Source organism: Haliaeetus albicilla, chromosome 7, assembly GCF_947461875.1.
Source record: "Haliaeetus albicilla chromosome 7, bHalAlb1.1, whole genome shotgun sequence".
NCBI lineage: Eukaryota > Metazoa > Chordata > Aves > Accipitriformes > Accipitridae > Haliaeetus > Haliaeetus albicilla.
The window spans coordinates 3,976,105-3,996,312 of NC_091489.1; the positions used below are offsets into that span (position 1 = coordinate 3,976,105).

The 20,208-nt window shown below is 41.0% G+C and overlaps 1 protein-coding gene across 2 annotated transcripts; it reads right to left on the bottom strand.

Moving 5' to 3' along the window:
* Window positions 1-775: 775 nt before the first annotated feature.
* Window positions 776-20,195, bottom strand: DDX42 (DEAD-box helicase 42). Of its 2 annotated transcripts, XM_069786658.1 has the most exons (18): window positions 20,077-20,195; window positions 17,975-18,211; window positions 16,958-17,108; window positions 16,282-16,343; window positions 15,215-15,251; window positions 13,608-13,757; window positions 13,239-13,343; window positions 12,515-12,634; window positions 11,250-11,426; window positions 10,618-10,746; window positions 9,642-9,741; window positions 8,914-8,961; window positions 8,256-8,353; window positions 6,711-6,987; window positions 5,820-6,046; window positions 4,396-4,506; window positions 3,507-3,608; window positions 776-2,848 (listed from the first exon to the last, which is right to left on the bottom strand). In XM_069786658.1, the coding sequence occupies exons 2-18, from the start codon at window positions 18,193-18,195 to the stop codon at window positions 2,111-2,113; spliced, it is 2,853 nt and encodes a 950-aa protein (XP_069642759.1). In that variant the 5' UTR covers window positions 18,196-18,211; window positions 20,077-20,195; the 3' UTR covers window positions 776-2,110. The 2 variants fall into 2 exon arrangements, with proteins under 2 accessions (XP_069642759.1, XP_009929121.1); XM_009930819.2 differs by lacking the exons at window positions 15,215-15,251; window positions 16,958-17,108; window positions 17,975-18,211; window positions 20,077-20,195.
* Between the last annotated feature and the right edge of the window lie 13 nt (window positions 20,196-20,208).

Genomic DNA, 20,208 nt, shown 5'->3' on the forward strand with positions numbered 1-20,208 from the left:
GTAATCCTATCAAACAGCAGAGGGATGTGTTAAAAAGAAGGGAAGAGACCCAGGCATATGCCACATACAGGGCCAGTTCCCAGTGGCAGCCAGCTGAGATCCAGGAAGGGAGGGAGCAGAGGGCAGTTTTAGACTATGGAGCTATTTTTATTATTTTGTGTTTTGAAACTCAAATCTTTAATTGTGCAGAGTGATAAACCTTAAGCGTGATAACGAAAGGGGAATGCAACAGCTTCTAAACCCCTGCCACATCTGCCCTGGAACATACTTGTCTTAATACTAAAAATGCAGAGCTCAAACCAGTGCAGTGAGGTTTCTGCACAGACTGTGATGAGAGTGTTCAAGTGGAAGCTATTTTTGAAAAAACAAAACAGATTAGAGCTAGTTAGTGAGCGGGCCCAAATAATCAAGCTGGTGTCTTGACTGAAACCAGTACATATGCAAGTCAGATCACAAGACTTGCTGAATTCTCTTTCCAGGTCAACCAATGACCCCATGGAAAGGCTGGGATGAGCAATGTGTCCTGAGCTGTATCCTTCCCACTTGTGAAACAGAGAAAAATTTATTCCCCAAGAGGCTTTCAAGCTAAAATAGGGTTTGCAAAACAGTTTGAGGTGAAAGATACCAATAAAAACCACAGGAAGTCTTTTATCAACTACAATCCACAACTTCTGGTGAAAGAACAGGACGCAGTCAAATCTCCAGTCAGTCAAATCTCCATCCAAATGCCAGAAGAGCCAAAGGAAGAAGTGGAGAATAAAAAGCACATGCTAGATATTTTTGTCCCAGTAATAAAACATTTACTAGAGCAAGCAGAAAGTAAATGCACAGCTGATAAAGAAAACATCACAATGTCACAAAAACCTGACAGTTTCTGATAATTCTTTCAGTAGAAACAAGACAGAGGTGGGTGCTGACATGTTTCAACAAAAGAGTTCTTCCTTACCTTTATGGCGCAAAAAAAAAAAAAAGTTAAAAAACGGATAGTACACACGAGTTAAAAACAGTCAAGCAACATTTTACAGTTTTAACTACATGTGTCCAATATGGGGCAATATTTGAGCTGTTCCACTTCATCAATTGCTTTTCAGGTTCTCCCTAAAGGCTTCTGAGCAGCAGGTCCCTGAATTTGTGAATGAAGCCTCTTCATTTAGCTACGCTTCACGGGGGGCACCAGCCTCTGATTGTTGTGGCATATCTACATTTTTTTCCCTTTTTTGTTTTTAATTCGAAGAAAGCACTCAACCCTCTCATAACAGAGGGTGCATAGGCACAGCAGAGAAACAAGTTTGCTATGCAGGCTTCCACCAAAATGAAGGTTATTAGGAAAGAAGAGGTTCTTTAAAAGAAAAAATACCTGGGCAATGGGATTGGGATTGATGTACTGACCACAAACAAGCCAGGGAGTCCCGCCTACACTACATGTGAATTTGTGGTTAGCGGGCTGGAGCAGGATCCCTTGGAACAGCTTCATAAAAAATAAAATTAAAAAAAAAAAAAAAAGGAAAGAAAAATCAGCTTGCTTCATCCCACCTTCAGCAATGCAAATTGATACATTCTTGGTGGATGGGGAGAGATGTATGGGGCAACCTGGAGGCCAAGTTATTTGTGGATAACAGAATATGTGAAAAGAAGAGATTAGGGAAGAACTCACCATACTGAACAAATTGCTGAAAGATTAATGTTTAACAGGTGGGTCCTGAGCATCTCTAGATGGACTGTCTTTTTAAATGTGAACGCTGGTTAAGAAAAGACTACTTTATACTTCTATGGACAACAGTTTCTTAACGTTCCAAGGATGTGAAACAGCTTCTTTCTTGTCAAGAAGATCTCTTTAAATCCAGCAGAGAGTCACTTGAGCACTGAATGTTTAAAAGCAGAACCCAGGGAGCTTTATCAAAATGATTCCTCTTTGACTAAGCATTGTGTGTACACATCATTAAAGTGAATCTGTCTGCAGATGTACCGGCCCAGACTTGCAATGGGGAGTTTTCATGGTTTCCTTCTCCTCCCCCAGCTGCTCAACAACCAGTTACCAAAAACCCCCAAGAAATCCTCTGGAAAAAGACAACACTACCTGCAGAGATTCCAGGCTGTGAAACACCAGCTTTTAACTGTCCCACCGGCTCTTCTTACGTTTTGGGGGCTCTGGGACAGCAAAACCATCTGTCTTGTTGTCTCGGCTGTTGGCATCCTTCCTGTTCTCACCATTCCTGTTCTCGTTGTTCCTACCTTCGTTGCTATTCCTGCTATCACCATTATTGCGATTGCCACTGCCCACATCAGTGAAGTGCCGGCTTTCACCGTGGCGATGGTTGTCGCCATGTCGGCCCTCTCCGTGGCGGTAAACGTCACTGTGGCGACTGCCTCCTTCTCCATGGCGTTGCACATCATTGTAGCGACCACCACCCTCTCCACGGCGTGGGACCTCATTGTGGCGACTGTTCCGGTTGTCGTTGTATCGTTCTCTGACAATGCTGCCACCACCACCGCCACCACCACCTCCGCTGCTGCTGCCGCCACCACCGCTGCCAGCAGTGGCAACACCGGTGCTGCTGCTGCCTTCTCGATTGTTGGTGCTGGCATTTGTGTTGTTGAAGCCCTGTACTCCGACACTTGGAAAGGTGGGAACGCTACTCAAATTCCCTGTGCTGGTGAAACCTGGAACACCCTTTGCTGCTGCGGCGGCTGCAATTGGGCTGTCAGGATTTGCAGCATTTTGCTGTGCTGAACTCGTCGGTACTGAGTTCAAGCTCCCAGCGCTGGTCCAGCCACTAGCACCAGCAGCAGAGCTACCAGTCTTTTGATTATTTAAGCTTGCAGCAACAAAGTGGCTCTTATACTGGGACTGCCGGAAAGAGACAGAAAGAAAAAAAGAGAGCATGTTTGCTTCTACAGTGCACCACAAAACATGCAGTCATCATGCATACACAAGCCTGTCTTGAATTCTGGGGAGCCCCTAGGAAAAAGGGTTCCTATAAAAAGTCAGTCTTGGAGTGATTACATTCCTGCTGTGCTTACGAACACAGAATTAGTAACGGACATCTGCTACCAGACCACAGAAACAAGGGAACTCCTATATTGTGGGGTTAATTTTTACACTGCAGAGAAAAGGCTTCTCTGTGCCCTGTTTCTTTTGATTGCAATTACACCATTGCTGCTAAGCAACCTAAATAGGATCAAGCCTAGGAGCAGAATCCGGAAGGGAAAGAGAGCAAAGAGGCAGCAGAAAACAAAATAAGTCTGGCAAATTAACTTTGTGCAAACATGTTCAGTCCAGCCTGCATACTAATTCTACCAGTTTGGACTGCAATGCTGAGTGCATGCTCTAAGTGGATGAGACATGGCCACCACTATCAACCTCAACTTCCCTTAAATCAACAGGGTTTCTGCATTTTCAGGGGAGAAAAAAGAAATTGTCTTGAATCATCAGTAGTAAAATAATTTTTCCATGTTATGTCCTTTCCTCTTGAGTTATAACTTGGAGTACAAGTGATTGAACCAACCTGAAAAGCTGCTTTCATTGCTGTAAGTCTGTCTCCCATTGCCCCAGTGGATGGCTTGTATGCCTCATAGTTACTCATCACACTGTTGTTGTTTCCACGGTCCTACGCAAAAAGACAAAGGACAACTAGAGAGATTTATCCCACACAGACACTTTCAATTCAACCATTCTTAGAATTTATCTTGACCCTGCACTCAGGAAATACACCTACTAAGGATGACAAACTTCTGGAGACCACTGAGCAGAACAGTTTGCCCTTGAGGATGACAGAAAAGTAAAGATGCATTAAGTCTTAATAACTCACTAGTCAACAGTATAACCACATTTCCCAGCTCCTTACAGTACAAGCAAAAGCAGAACACAATCAAATGGAGATTTTCACAGTGGTCATAGTCAAGACAAAGTGTAAACAAGACCTTAGCTGTGACTTTTGGAAAGATGCTGAACATGATGCGTTTTCAACATGCCTACAGTTAAATTCTGTCCCCATACACATTGGCAACGAGCTGTTTTCCTAGCATGGTCATACCTTAGTAAGTCTTCCCAATGCTGCAAGATTTTTTGCTGCCAAGAATCAGTGTGGAAATGGCTTTTCAAGTAACTTATTAGCATTTATTTTGCATTGACAGTCTATTTCAGGAAGAATCTCCGAACCTTCTGGATCACTCTGGCCCTAAATAGGGCAGCTCTTGACAAGAGGGTAACGGCACAGGACAGCTTCACTTGATATATTTCTGATACCAACTCTGAAAGATTCTGAGCTATGAAAACCTTTTAAAGTAGAGGCTATACTCCAGTACTAAGAAGATTTTTTAAAATTAAAAAGTAGTCAATACTATGTTTAAAAGTTCCAAGAATCTGTAAACAACTTCTTTAGCATCCCTACTTACAGAATTTTCTGATCCCAGACCAGGACGTTCACGGTATCCTAAGCCACCACCACCAATGTTCAGCTTCTTGCCTTTTCCTCCTTTGAAACGTGATTTCCGGAACCATGGATTCTGTACAAAAGAAGGACAAATGCTTCTCAACACAGGGAATAAGAAGCTTCATAAATGCATGTAATGAGGCTCAGAAAAGAAGGATTTTGAGCATTTCAAAAGAAAAATACAAATACACTGTTTCCCATTCCACAACACAGCTGTTGCAAGGGGATGGGATGTGACAGATTACAGCACTTTGAAAGTAAGCTGTAGAGAGTTCTGTCACGTAGGTCTGAAGCTTTTTGTTACAAATGCTTTTTACAAAAACTAATTTTATGTCCTGAACTTTCATCCATGTTAAACTTTTAGGGGGTTGCATTCTAATAAAGCCAGGAATAAGTGCAATTGCTGATGCCATTCACTTGGGAGCTCTGCACTTGCTCGTACTTGGGTTTTATTGATTTAGCCCACTGCCTGGCTAATGAGAAATGAGGTTCTGTCAGCAAAACTTCCTGCAACGAGCAGTGGCCAGGAAAGGACAGACCAACCAAACCTCCTGTTACCAGGTTATTAAATAATGGTTGGCTGCACCTCTTTTATGCCCTATAGTTTCTTCAAATCTGAAGAAGCCAGTAAGCCAAGCCATTCAGCTTCTATATTCTCCTCTCAAAGGCAGCCTGTGGTGCTCTGCCTCACAAATTCTGTCCCTTCTGAAAATGCTGCCTCTGTACTTCAGAAAAAACACTTACTTCTAGCAGCGAGTGTCCAAGCTGCTTGGCAATGAAGCCACAAGCATGCTAATCCATCTCTGAATTTGGGAATTACCAAAATGCCTTTGCTCTCTCGCAGCTACATGGGCAGCAAAAGACAAGAACTTAAAGAGCTGATGAGTACAGTGGCGGAAGCACAATTGCTTCAGCTATCCATCATACCTATATATAGCAAGCCTGCCAGACAGCACTGCCAAGCAGGTATAATGATAAACGAACAACCGCTTCACAGAGTAAATGTCCTTGTAATTATCTTCTAGTTTAGCTTTTAACTAAGCTGCATTTCCCAGGTGCCTGCCATAAATGCATATTGAAAATCTGATTGTAATGAGATAGTGGAGCTGGAGTGCTTTGTTGGCATCAGCCAGATTACAGCTCCTAATTTCCTAGGCAGTGCCTGACCCCAAAATAGATTACATACAGTGTTCCAAAATCTTTATCTCTTCATGGATTCTTTCAAAGGCCATTAAAAACACTAGAAAGCCTCCTTAAAAATAGTATAGATTGCAAAAGATCACTGCTAACACATGATGGAGCCAGAAACAAGTCACTGAGGCTCCTGATTTTGTGCTAATCATGGAAGGAACCTTCCTCTACTCAAGGAGTTTTGCTTGTTCGTACCTGCATTGCTAGATCCAACAGCTCTTTGGAAACATGTTGATTAGCGCCTTCCAGATTTCTGACAAGATCACCAGCGAAGTTACTGTCTTTGGGAGTCAGTAGAGTGTAGGCAACTCCCTTCTCGCCTGCTCTGCCAGTACGACCAATTCTATGGGTGTGCGTATCTATGTCCCGAGCCACATCATAATTGATGACAGTCTTAATGGAAGGAATATCTAACCCACGAGCTGTAATAAAGAGCAACATAGCAGTAAGTGTGATTATCCCAAACTAACTCAAAGCAATCCCATTCATACCAGCTTATCACTTCATTCTGCTCCAGCATAAAAAGGAGTTTCCACAGGAACACACTCCAGTTAAGACACCCTTCACAGGCTAAAACTCTTAAGAGTAGCAATATCTTCTCTAACAGTAGTATAAGTTACACCAATCCCCAAGTTCACAGGATTGAAGATGGATGAGGTCTCTTTAAATGACTGCTTCTCCAGGGAAGAGAGAGGCCTTTATTAAAGGACACTGAAATTCACTCTTTGTTCAGCTAAGCATCTGGTTACAAAAGCTGTTCTAAAGAAGGCTTCAAGTGTGCCCGTCTCCTCTTCATTTAAGCATGCATAATGTGTCAGCTGATTAAAGAATAGCAGTTACTTCCTTAAGAAACAGCTTATTTTCTTTTTGTATATTAAAAAGTATCTGTCAGACTGTAATTTAAACATCATTAGAAGACTTTAAAAATAAAACCCCTTGATAACACTGTGTACTTCTGAAAAACGTCAGGAATACAGTGCCCAGCAAGCACAGAAGCCAACCTTGTTGCTTCCCACTAAAATGTGTCAGCCTTTTTACTAATATCCACAATTTGTACGAGCTGCTGTTTCTTAGAATGTCACATACCTGCCACATCAGTAGCTACCAGTATTGGGATCCCCTTTTTCTTAAATTCTGAAATTACTTTATTCCTCTCACTCTGGTCCATGTCACCATGAAGCAGCCCCAGATTATGATCCTCCTGCTTGAGGTTATTGGCCAGCTCTTCTGCATTTGCCTTCTTGGTGACAAACAGGAGAACGCTCCCAGAAGATGTGAACTCCACAAGGCGTCGAGTCAGCCAGTTCCATTTGCTAGGGCCAGAGGGGAAAATCTCCACAATTTGAGTAACATCTTCATTTGCCTAAGGGGAGAAATAAGACAAGCAATAAAGCAGGACAGAAAGGACAGGATGGCAAGGACAGGATGGCAAACACAGATGGCAGAATAAAACAAGGAATTTGAACTAGGTGTGAGAACAAAAAGCAGAGAAGCAGGGGACAAATTCTCCTTTAAAAGAGGTTTCAGTTCTTGTCTAACTGCTGACCACTTCATTTTCACAGTGCAGAAAAGGCAGGGGTTAAATGAGCCACTCTTTACTAAACCTGAGAGGCAAAGTGCAGTCTTTGACATAAGGCAGTTTAGCACCCTACTGATCTAAAGATGGATACTTGCAATTTAGATGCTTTTGCAACAGATGCTATTAACATCTAAAATAGACTGTGCAAGAGCAGGGTCTGAGACAGAGAGGATGCTCATCAGTGACAGTTATTCATATGGCGATCAGAGAAAGTACTCCTGTGAGCTGTGACTTGTCCCTGGAGTCAGGAAGAGGGGAGGTATAAACAGACTCCCTATACACTCTGTATTGCAAATAATAAAAGTGCAGGAGAGCTCACAGCACTATCTGGAAGTTTCTCTGAAAGATTTAACTTTTACACATTTAAATATTAATTGTTTCAAGGATGATGCTCTCAGAGTAATTATTTAGATCAAAGAAAAGGAACCATGTGATTGAGCTAGGAAAGCTGCTTCTTTTCTTAAGCTATGTTTAGGAAAAACATTTTCCCACAAAGAAGGGGCTTATGCAGACAACTGGTTAAAAGAAGAATGTTCTGAAGGCATCTTGTGAAACTTCTCAATAGTTTTCATATATTATAAGCAAAGTTTCTTCACAGCAAATGTAATCTGCCCACTTCACTGACTTATCACCAAATCCCTAGTCTGCTAATAGTTCAGCTGCTACTGTCAAGCAAGTACAGGATCAACATTCCCACATAAACCAGCTGAAAGATACTACAGTCTGTTTCAAATCCTTCATTGCAAAAGTTGTAATTTTTTTATAGTTTTGAGACAAAAGGATATACCCATTGATTCAGCCTAATTAAAAAAAAAAAAGTCAATCTGCATTAATGTTGTTTCACTCCTTGATGAAACCTTCCATCACAACAATATTTGTGGGGAGAAAGAAAGCTCAATAAAATAAAAACCAGAACCAAACCCTTACTATTTTTTGTTAAGCACAACATATTTCCTCTTAAATACAAATTATGACTATGCTGTTTAACTTAAATTTCAGACAACAGAAACAGAATAGTTTTTCTGATTGTCTCAGAAGTAATGTAGAATTACCTCTCCAATGTCTCCCTGCACAACTCGAATTGGGTCGATCAGAATATCTCGAGCCAATTTCTCAATCTTCTTACGGAAAGTGGCACTGAACAAGAGGGCTAAAAGAAAAACAGTATTTGAACTCTTTGGAAAATAAACTTTCTTTCAGAACTGTGAAAACACTGCACAGATCCTGTGAATGAGGACCTGTATGACTGTACCAGATGTCAGTGGTCTGAAGCTGCAGTCTGTTTTACTGGTTCGAATGAAAATTATCAATCACACTATTAAAATACCTCAAAGTGGAAACACATTTCATGGCATCTGAAATAAGATGTTTATAATATGTGGCACTGCTGTGAACTTTCTTACATGGCAGCTTAGAACACAGGATCTCAAAGCATATGAACATTAATTCAGCTAATCATCTTTTCTCTGAGTAAAGTCTGTAAAGGGATTACAAACTGATGACAGTGTGGTAAAGTACCTACAGTTCACAAGTGCTCCCTTCCCAACAGCCTACAGTGAGGGTAACACCAGAGGACTTTTGCAAAAGTCTCATTGTGTGGCTGTGTTAAGAACAGCAAATCCAAGCTCTCTTCCAGCTTCTTAACTGGTAGCCCACCGTACTGCCTCCTTTAAGTGTCAGGAGTTTATCTTGAAACATGCTTATACTTACTCTGTCTGTCAGGACGTACGTGGCTTGCGATTGATCTGACCTGATATTCTGGAAAGGAGATAGAAAATGTTCTAATCAACGTCGTATGCTCATTATTTAGTAGAATAACTCAAAATATAACTATATTGCTTCATTTAACAAATAACCATAGAGTGAATGAGTCCTTTTCACTCAGTATTTAATTCTACTGTGACTTCCAGGTGCTCTTCGTTGCACAAGGGAAGTTCCTTTGCTGTACAGAGAAACTTTTGGCAGTTCCTTCAGCAAAAAATTCTGTAACCACAGATCCAAGCTGAATCTGTGCATACCCTGTCCCCCTGCCTCTGCACTATTCTAGTACTGTCAAATCTTTGCTATGTCCCATGACTCTCGAACACAAACTCAAAATCATCCAGATCTGAATGACCAAACCTCTTCCAATAAAGTAGAAAGTTCTTTAAACACCACTAGTTTGTACACACAGAATCAAACCACTGAAGTGACTTGCTCAAAAGTTATTCAGCAACTCTGAAGATAAAAATTAGGGTTTTTGGACTTCAACATCAACAGCACTTCACTGATCTCTTTATGGCAACAGATATTAGACCTTTAAATATGAGTTTTGTCTATAAAGTATTTGCTTAATGTATTTTCAAGTATATGAAGCTACAGGGGTTATAAACAGTCCTACTAAGCTGGGAACTGGAGACCACTGCTTTCCAAAACAGTGACCTTTGTTCATTACATACCAAAACCCATATCAAACATTCTGTCAGCTTCATCAAACACAAGGTAAGTGACTCTTTGAAGGTTTGTAGCTTTCTTTTTCACATGATCAATCAAGCGACCCTATTAAAAAAAAAAAAAGCCAAGTTTTTAACACATATTTTAAAAAATGTTAACATATGCAACCTTCAAGCACTTAACTGTTTATCCTCACTTACCAGAGACTTAGAATAAGACATCTCAAGGCTTCAGTCTAGAAGTTAAGTGTCAATATTCAAGTCATAGAAACAGATTCCTAAAACTCTCATCAACTATGCTTTACAAGCTGAATTTTAGGACTGTTTTTTCAAGCTTAACAGTGCTGAGAGCCTGAAATGCCCCATTCTTCATTAGAATTAAAATTTAAATGTGAACTGGCTACTTAATCCCACAGTTTTTGGCAAGGGAGTTCTTCATATTTTGTTTTCTTGCCTAGTACCCCAATAAATAGCCACAATAAAACTTCCTCCAACCATTAGGTGCTCATTTTTGCCCAAGTTCGTAACCAGTTTTTGCAATAAGCAAAGCCAGTTGACAATGGTGCTCATTTAAATCACTGGTTCAGCATCAATACCCATTCTGAATCAGTGTTTCAACCATTGAGTATTACTGCCACAGGCTCTACGCTGATTCAGGAACACAGCACTCAAGTTCATGACATTCTGGGAATTTTCTTCATGAATTTAAGGCTCAGTAATCAGAAGCTGGTATTGCGCACAACTGACACTGATTCAAGCAGATCTTGCTACTCTGTCTTCTATTAGAGATCATACCTAATCCCTTTCAATTTCTCTTGGGAGAAGAATAATCCGAGCATATTTGCTCTCAACATCTGATAACCTGTGAAGAACCTAGATTTCAGTGACCAGAGAAAAATTCTGCATCACCAATGGTATTAAAAATCTGTCTCAGCTTCAGTTAAGCAACAGAAAATGGTACTGTGTGCGTACAAGTACTTACTGGTGTGCAGACAACTATCTCTGCCCCCTCCTGGAGGGCTTTGGCTTGCTCCCACATGCTTCCTCCTCCATACACAGCTACAGAGCGCAGATTATATGCCTTACCAAAGCGCTTACATTCAGAATGGATCTGAGAATTTTAAACAAAGCACATCACAGTTCACGTTAGACAGATCTGAGAAAATATGCCTACCTTGGAAATATGGTCCAGCTACTGAAATCCACTTTTCAGCTAGTAACCAATGAAATCATTCAGAAATCCTCAGGGCTAAAGACTTCAATACTTGTGGATAATTTCCAATAACGTGAGAAACCTATTTAGGCATCCAACCATAATTTAACCTGAAGGCTCTATCTTTTACACATACAACTTGTGGCAATGCATCCACAGTATTCTTAATACTTAGAAATAATATGGGAGCACTGTGCAAAAATTTACAATTTCAGATTTGTCATGATTCTTTAACAAAAAGAGGTGTAGGAAAGAATTGTGAGCTTACACTGGAGGCATGCTACTAATGTACAGAGTAGTTTTTTCAAATATTTCACTGAGGTTCTCTGATAATTTCTGCCCAGAATTTTCGTCTTCTGTAAGAACACTGTATGGCACATATATGCTTACTATACACCTACCTGTTGGCAAAGCTCTCTGGTCGGACAGACGATCACTGCAATGGGACCATCCCCTGGTTCAAGCTCCTTTTGATCCATGATGTGAATCAACATTGGCCAGATGAAGGCTGCTGTTTTTCCACTTCCAGTCTTAGCTATCCCAATCATATCTCTGCCACTTAGTGCAACCGGAACACCCTAAAAATAAAGAGATTCTAAACCCATATTATGCCTACCTTAGCATATTCTTGTGCTAGATACTACATGAAAACTCAGACAACATGAGGAAAGCACATTACAGAGGACTCAGAGCAACACACGTCGATGCTTACACAGTTTTATTACTGCCAAGTTCAGATCCGAATCAGTTTGGTTTAAGGGCTGGAAGCAGTTATTGTGTTATGACTACTGGTGTCCTATATTAAATCAACATCTGGGCACAGTACACCAGCCCAAGAATATATTTACATGCACACAAACGCATCTTGTCCAGCTGTAAGAACACTAAAACCAAATTCTCTGAGCCTATTCTTTACGTAACCATTCTGAGTGCTGAAGTTCTCAGTGCATCCCTACTGTTGCTATACGGACCTCTCAACCACAGTTTTTTTACAAATAGTATGGACTAAGGTCCTAATACTTGTCACTTGGACAGAGCACCACATCATTTTTTATACTTCAGGAAAAGCATCTGAAGTGGTGTGGCTGTAATGACATTACTGATAACCTTAATTAGTTATGGTAATCAATCTACATATGCAGTAGAATCCCTTTTCCTTGCACGGCTCTCCAAGGAATGACCAGTTAAATGGTCCAGCTCATAGGGCATCTAGTCTAACTGCCAAAAGAAATTAAAAAAATGCCTTGTTGCATACAACTCTTGTAGTTACAAGACATTCAATATAAGCTGTTTAAAGAAATAAAGTTGTCCATGTATGGCTCTACTCAGCTACCGTTATAGTTATTTTTGATACAATTTCTAAAAAAAACCCAACCAACCAACCTTTCATACATTTCTATAAGCAAGAGATGTCACTTGAATGTTCCTCACTCTTCACCAAGAGACAAATGAAGACAAGAATATGGATATATTTACAGAACAAGAAAAAAAGTGGGTAAACTTCTATTTAAAAAACATCAAAGCTATTTTCCTAGAAAAATACAAATTATTCTTCTTCCTGACAGCTCTATATAGGAAACTAGAATTGTATACCTCATATGGACTAGGGACCTTTGCATGTGTTCTACTAGTTCCCTTTAGATGTTAGAGAAGTAACAACACTCACCTGACACTGTATAGGAGTGGGCTGGGTATACTCAGATTTCCTGATCTGATGCATAAGTTGCTCATCAAACCCAAAATGAGCAAAACTACTGCCAGGCCTTGGAGGAGCAGCACCAGAGACCTTAGAAACAGAAACATAGCTTTGTTTATGAACAGTAAGAGAAAAACAAAGAGCAATCAGTAAAAAAATGAAAAAAAGGGTGTCTCTGCCTCTGAAATTGGCTTTTTACTTTCTGAATGGATGTAAGTTTAGGTGCAAATTCCAGATGTGTTGAGTAAATAGGACTTTCAGGTATAAAAATTTAGATAAATTGTCAATCAACATAAGCTACTAAACATAATAACTACCTCCTTGTATAATTGTTCTTCTTCCCCAAATAATTTCCTTCATAGAAAGTCACCATACTAACATGTCACAAATGGCAAAGAACTAATTCTTGCATATAATATTTCCCATTTCAATTCCTAGCTCCAGAGTTCTTTAGTCCAAGTGCAACCATGCAACTGGCAATCTTCAGTGCCCACTTTGACAAATCCAGAGAATACTTTCAAGAAGTGCTAAGGAAAAATCAAGCTCCCTTAAATCAAAGTCATTGAAGGTGTCTGAGAGGCTTGGTATTCAAAAGCCCAAGTTTCCTGTGTCAATCTTCATCAAAACTACCAAGACAGACCAAAAAAAATGGGAGTAAAAAGATCCTAGTAGGACAGTTTTGTGACCAGCTTACCCGGAGATTTAGCTTATGACGTAACTCCACCACTTGCTGCGGGGTGAGACTGGTGATCTCCTCATGCTCATCATAGAAATTTTTCTCAAATGGAGGATATTCAATCTGCAAGGGTAATTACTCAGTTAGTCCAGGACTCAAGATTCTCTCTTTGTACACTTAGTTTTGGAGGGGAAGAGTCCTTCTACTCAAAAGTTCTTAACTGTCTGCAAGAACATTCATTTAGTATGAAGCCATTTCAAGGATCTTTAGTATGACTTACATAGCACAGCATTGAAATATTACAGGGACGGAAGCATATTTCATTCTGTTTCTTAGCTCCTGCTTTCTAGAATGCCTCAGATAGAATGGAATAAACTTCCTTCCTACCTCTGAATGGTCTATAGGTGGAAGAGGATCAATGATTTTTTTGGACGGTGCAATTGGATTCCCATCACTATCATACTCCAGGTTATCCTCTTCCTCTTCTTGGACCACACCAGCAGTGGGGTTTTCAGCCATGTAGCGAAAGTAAGCTTCCTGCAGCAAAACATATCAGTAAAATCACATACAATAGGACGCAAAAATACTACTACATTTGTTTAAATGACGTATATGCTAGATGGCTGTTTGCTTTCACACCCATCATTGAGGAAAAAAACAAACGTTCACTAGAACTGATTTTTCTAACAAATACCATCAGTTATGTCCAGAAGAAGGACACTAAGTACAAATGAAGAAAACAACTATAGTGTCAGTTAGACCACAAAATGCGTTTAAAAACCAAACTTCTCTTACATGTCTGCTTAACAACTCCTTCTACCAAGACTTGTTATGCTTTAACAATAGAAGAATCTATTCTTATTTCCACACGAACAAAGTACAAATGCTGCAGGTTTTTAAACAGAGAACATAATGTTACTAAGCACATGTTTACATTTTTTTAAACACATTATGCCAAAGATAGTTTCTCCACTTCCCCTAGACTCTAAGAAATGAAAATATATCTATTTTTCATTGAGAGAGTCAACAGCAAGTAGAAGGAAACTATTTCAGAAGAGTGCCTTCAACACAAGCTGAAGTTAGAAGTCACTGTCACATGCCATCCTTACAGCTCACAAATATGTACGCGTCTCACAGAATCTCACTAGCAGACCAAGACATTCTCATGGAGAAAACACTAGTCTCACTTGACTTTCAAGCAAGTATTTAAGACCAGATTTTTAAAGCAAGGTTCAATTGCAAGTAAATGTATATACTCATCTGACTTTTTGATTCCCATGGCCAATTACCACTCAGTCACATAGATATACATACAATACACTTGAACAACAGCTGTCTCCAAGTGTAAGTCACCTTTGCTCAAACTTTAGCACAGCTACACTCACCAAATTGGAAGCAAAGACCTAGAGGCCAGACAACCCTTCCATGCTCTGCATTACTACCAGTAACACAATAGTTATTAATTACAACTTAATAGTAAGGTACATTTTGAAATGAAGTTTATTATTTCTGTTACAGTGATGCTTATAATAATTCTCTATCAGAACTGGAGCTCCTCTGAAAATAAAGAGCAAAAAGCCTGATTCTTGCCCTTAACAGACATGAAATTTCACTGCAAATAGCCTCCACAGTTTAACAGCCTCTCACTGGTGCTTCATGTTAGTTGCTTCTGCTAATTTCAAATTTAATGAGACCCTCAAATACTGAAAAACCTATACAGGAAGTTACAGTTCAAACTGATCAAAAAATATCTTCTTAAATGGAGTCAAAAAGAATGAAATTGTCTCCTAATATTCTTCTTTTTTTAGTGAAACACCTAGAAGGGTAGAGACAGCAGGGTAACCACTAGAGCTTCCTGCTGAATTGTCCAGATACTGCGCATGACACTGGAGTTTTGTTTGTACCTAGTAGTTATATATTTGGGGAGGGAAGGTAAAAAAAAAAACAAAAAACAACAACAAAAAAGAAGATAGAAAGACTGCATAGGAACTCACTTGGTCATCTTCCTCTTCAATGTCATCTCGAATACCCCTGGAAAAACAAGCGGAGAAAAAAAACTTCCCTGCAAGTGTTCCACATACTCAGCTCCATACTTTCATTTGATTAGTGCTGAGTTCCATATTTCGTGGAAGACACAACACTAACAACTCAGTAACATGTATAATCCCAACCCATGGAGTTTTCATATTTGGTGCCAACCATAACAGCGACCCTGCAACGACTTCTTTTTACTTCTATTAATGAGACTGAAAGATTAGGACTCTGTCTTCCCAGTAGAAGCCACATCAAAGATCATCCTGGTCTAAGCTCTCGATGCTACGGAAGTCCCATAACTGAAGAGGAATATGAGCCAGGAAGTGCAAATCCAGTTCAGAGCTTCCCCAGGTGGTGATTTGGATCCGGTGTTCTGTTTCAGGACCATGTATAATCTGATCAACCCCATGCAATGCAAGTACTACCAATGTATCTGACATTTATATCAAGAATCAACAACATAATTATTTTCCCTGGTCAAAACAGATGGATAAGCTGCAAAAATGTAAACTGTTTTTAAACTCCAAATTTAGTATCCCAACTGTCACATGCTACCAAATATATCAGTTTTACAGGGAATGTCTTAAAACCTAGTTCAAGTTTGGAAGAATCTCCAGTACTACAGGTACAGCAGCACTGAGTTATTTTGCTCACATAAATGTAATTTTAAACTAAACCTTCCTGATCACTGCAAGGATGGGGAAAGAAGAAAAACTATTCAGGCTGATCTGGAAGGTGGTAGTAGTACAATGTGCTGCCTCAATTTGCGTGGCCTAAAAAGGCTTCTTGTGTGAGATAACTCTCAGTGTTGTGACATTTTCCCATAGGATGATGCCATGGATTCTTCCCTCCTATTATTCAATTTTTATTACACAGAACTTTACCCATGGGGTATACCATGCGCTGGTTAATGATGTTTACTATGTATATATTATTGTCTACTGAACAATCATCATCAACAAAATGCATTGGAATTCTCTTAGCACCATACAAGACACAAGCAAGGCATGGATAAAAGAGAACTTACTTAACGTTCTTTTTTTCTTTGTCTTTATCTTCAAGTCTCTTCATGTCTCGAGCAGCTTGATCCTAACAGGTCATAAAATTGTGACATGTTAAAAACCCCAAGATGATAAAACATGGAAGGGGAAAATGTTCCTACATAACTAGACCATCATGCCACAGAGACAACACTTTTTGGACTAAACTTTCTCTTGTTCCATATCCTATTACGCTAAATAAATTCTCCTACTAATACATCTGAAATTTATATACTGTAACTTTGCAGCAATGTCATTGAAAAAATACATTCTCTGCATTCCTCCTGAAAACACCATCATAGAATCCAGCTAATAACAGAACTGTAGCTAAGGAACAGCTCATGATAAATACAAATCATTTCAATTCAGGTAGTGTAAAATGCACAAAACCTTAATTTCATATTCAGAGACACACAAAGCTCTTTGCTGTATTGCCTTGACATGCTCAAAACAGTTTAATAGTTAAGCTACTGTAAATCATATGTGCCCTCTCCCCATTTAATGCACCTTTGAGTTCTAATTAACATAGCATCTTACATAAAAAACAAAAGCTAAGTGACATTCTGAATATGGCTGCCAAAGCCATGAGTGACATTTGCTGCTCCTGACTGGAGAGAAGTATGGCCACATAAATTCATAAACATTTCACGAGCCAGATCTTGCCTCCACTTCAGCCATGAATGCCTCCAGAGGATCATCATCGCTGTCAGAGTCTGCTGATTTGGAATGAAACTGCTGGCGAGTGGGGGAATTTTCTGCGGGAATGTACGGCAACTCGACATTGCTGGAATCTTCCTCTTCATCCTCAAAGTACCTGAAAAGAAACAAACAACGGCCCAGTCAGCACACAGTCTTCAGCACCATGCTGTCTTTCACAGTTTCTGAGTTGAGTCAAGTTCTCCACGCAGAGGTGGATAATAAAAGTCAGTACGTACACAGGAAAAGATATTGAGATTTATTTATGTATTTACAATTGTTCATGTTCTAAGCTAAAAATGGTGATAGGGCAAATAGATGTTATGAAACTGATCTTCTTGAGTGGCTCCCCCAGGCTGATGAATATAGGATGCTTTTCCGACCTCCCATCTATTAAGGCATTTATGCAGCTAATAGAAGGGTTAGTAGAGAAATGTGGAATTGAATGTTTCCCTGTGCAAAAGACACCCAAATTTATCCTGCTTGGCTCCAATTCTGAATATACCACCTCAGGCAAAGTCTTGTTCAGACCACAACGTGAATGAGACTGACTTGACCAAGGCTCAGCTGAGATATGTTCTTAGGGAGCGGAAAGCTAGAGGAGGAGAGCTCTCCATGGGCTGCTGTCATATCTCAGTCTTTTAAATATATTTAAAGGCAAGGATGTATTATCATTCTCATTTTACAGACGATGGGCTGACACCCACAGAAAGGGTAAATAATCGGTCCAAGGCAGCACCAAAAGTCTGCTGCAAAGCAAGGATTGGAGTACCTGCAGGTGACTAGCTCAGTTTTTCTTGATACTATTGCTGTAAAGCTACCGGGGTTCTGTTACACCATAATGCAGTGTTATCGTATTTATCCTTGAACAGGCTTTTCTAAATAACCAAACCTCATAAGTGTCACAGATACTTCCCGTGACCTTGGCAACTCTGAAACACTAAAATCTAGAGCTGGATAAACACAAGAAATAACCCTACTTACGCATTCTCTTCATCAAAATTTGCTCGCTTTGACCCAATTTTGTAGAAAGAAGGCAGCTGAGGAGGTCCCGATTTTGCAAATGCAGCAGAAGAACCGGCTGTTCCAAAAGCACTATGAGACTGTTGAGAGAGCTTAGGCTCCTCTTTTTTTCCAGGTGTTATGGCAAAGCCACCAAAACCAAAGCCTCTCTTAGTACCAGGTCCACCTTTATTCCAATTCATGATGTCCTCAATATATCTGTTAAAATCACAAAAGACAAATCAATGCTCTTTCTGCTTTAGGCAGTTTATATATAATTGTCATGATTTTTCTTGTAAGTGGATTACTTCAGTCATGATGAAAAGACTTGGAAATGTGACTGACAAGAGTTTGATCTGTTTCCCAAAAAAGATCTGGGCTTTGTTCTTTTCTTGTAAGTATGAACGTATCCACAATTCGAAAAAAGAATAAAACAAAGAGGTTGTCTTCCAAAACAGATCACATCCATCAGGGACTACTTAAGTGTATTTAAGATGTTGCCTGTCTTGTCTGTTTTGCAATCCAACACAAACCAACCCAAGGTCAGAACTCTGAACATCAGGAGGAACAAGAGATGAAAAATCAACTCAATACATATTTTGCATGTCCATACAGTCCCATCCTTGAGTGCTTCGTGGCTTTGTAAATACTGTACTACTGCAATCCAGACATCTCTAGAAAAGCGGGCCCAAAGCAGCACACCGCTCCGTTATGGGACAAGGCAGTCTTCTGCCAAAAAGTCAACTCCCTCTTCTCCTTAAGAAAGCATCTTTAGCGATATATATGCTCTCCAACGTACATTTTTCAAACCACATTTTAAATACTCCACATAAGATGCCTGCCCAGAACTTGGTTTTCTAAGTTAGATGAAGAGAAGGCTGAACTGATATACTAAGATTTACACTTCCCATTCCAAGTAATTTAATTATTTCATCTGCATGGTCAAGTAAGTCATACCTTTAAGGCAGCCAAAGACAGTATAACACCCACTGCTTTCAAGTGTGTTATAATTAGATGGCCCAAAGGCTAAAAGTCTTATTAAACAAATCCTCGAATTCAGTGAGGATCCTCCAATGAGATCAGAATTCACTGGCAAGAGAAACAACTTCAAAATAATCTGAGTACACATTGCTACTGCTCCCTGTGCAGAACATTTACTAGCTTGGGACTTGCTCAATAAATCTCAAGTCTAGACCAGATCTCACTAGGAGACTTTGGGGAAAACTCTGCTGTTCAGTTCTTCGTGGTAGCAGCTGAGTCCGGTGTCCTGTTCTCCCACCTGCACTGGCACACACCTTACAGCTTTCACACCCACAGATGCGTGGCAGATAAGAGATCAAAATGTACAACGAACGGATGAAAGGTGTAACTTTGCACTTCTGCTACTGACAGCACAGCGGACAATCTTTTAAGCTGTAACATCTGATTTTAAGGATTCTTCCTCGCTGTACGTATTGACTTTTTTTTCCTCCCACCACCCCAGAAAACAAACCGGATCATTCCTTTATCCTGTCACGCAGCTGCAAAAGTACAAAATTCGCTCTGTTTGCCCACGGAGCCCACTAGTGAGTGAACACCGAGAGGGCTCCTGCAGGACAGTGACGAAACGCAGGGTGAGACCGTAGGCTAACGCCGTTCTGAAGGAAGAAACGCGAAGGCACGGACCCTTTCTACGGATTCCCTGCCTCGGAGAGAAACGCAGCAATATGTCTCAGCTGCTCCCGTTTCTGAAGAGAGAAGGGACCCCCCCCCCCCCCCCGCCCGCCCCTCCCCGAGCCCACCACACAGGGGTCCCGGCGCCACGAAGAACCCCCCCCTGCCCCAGGGCAGGCGCAGCCGGAGGGAGCCGCAGGTCGCCCTCACCGCGGTGCGCAATCCCGGCACACCGGGCCCTGCGCGGGGCCCCTCACGGCCCTTCCCGCCCGCGGGGCCCCGGCACGGGGGCGGGCCCTTTGTGCGGGCCAGGCCGAGGCCGTCCCTGCCCGCACTAGGCCGCGGATCCCTCCAGCTCCCTCCCGCCGGTCGGTTGGGGAAGAGCCGCCGCCGCCGTCCCGCCCGTCCCGGCCCCGCGCCCCCTCACTTACCCCTCGGGCACCGCAGGGGCCGACCGCCGCTTCCCCGGTTACCGGGGCGGGGGAGGGGGGAGGGTGGAAACGCGACGTACCTACGCACCTACGTGCGTACGTGCGTGACGCGCTGAGGTCAGCACGCCCCGC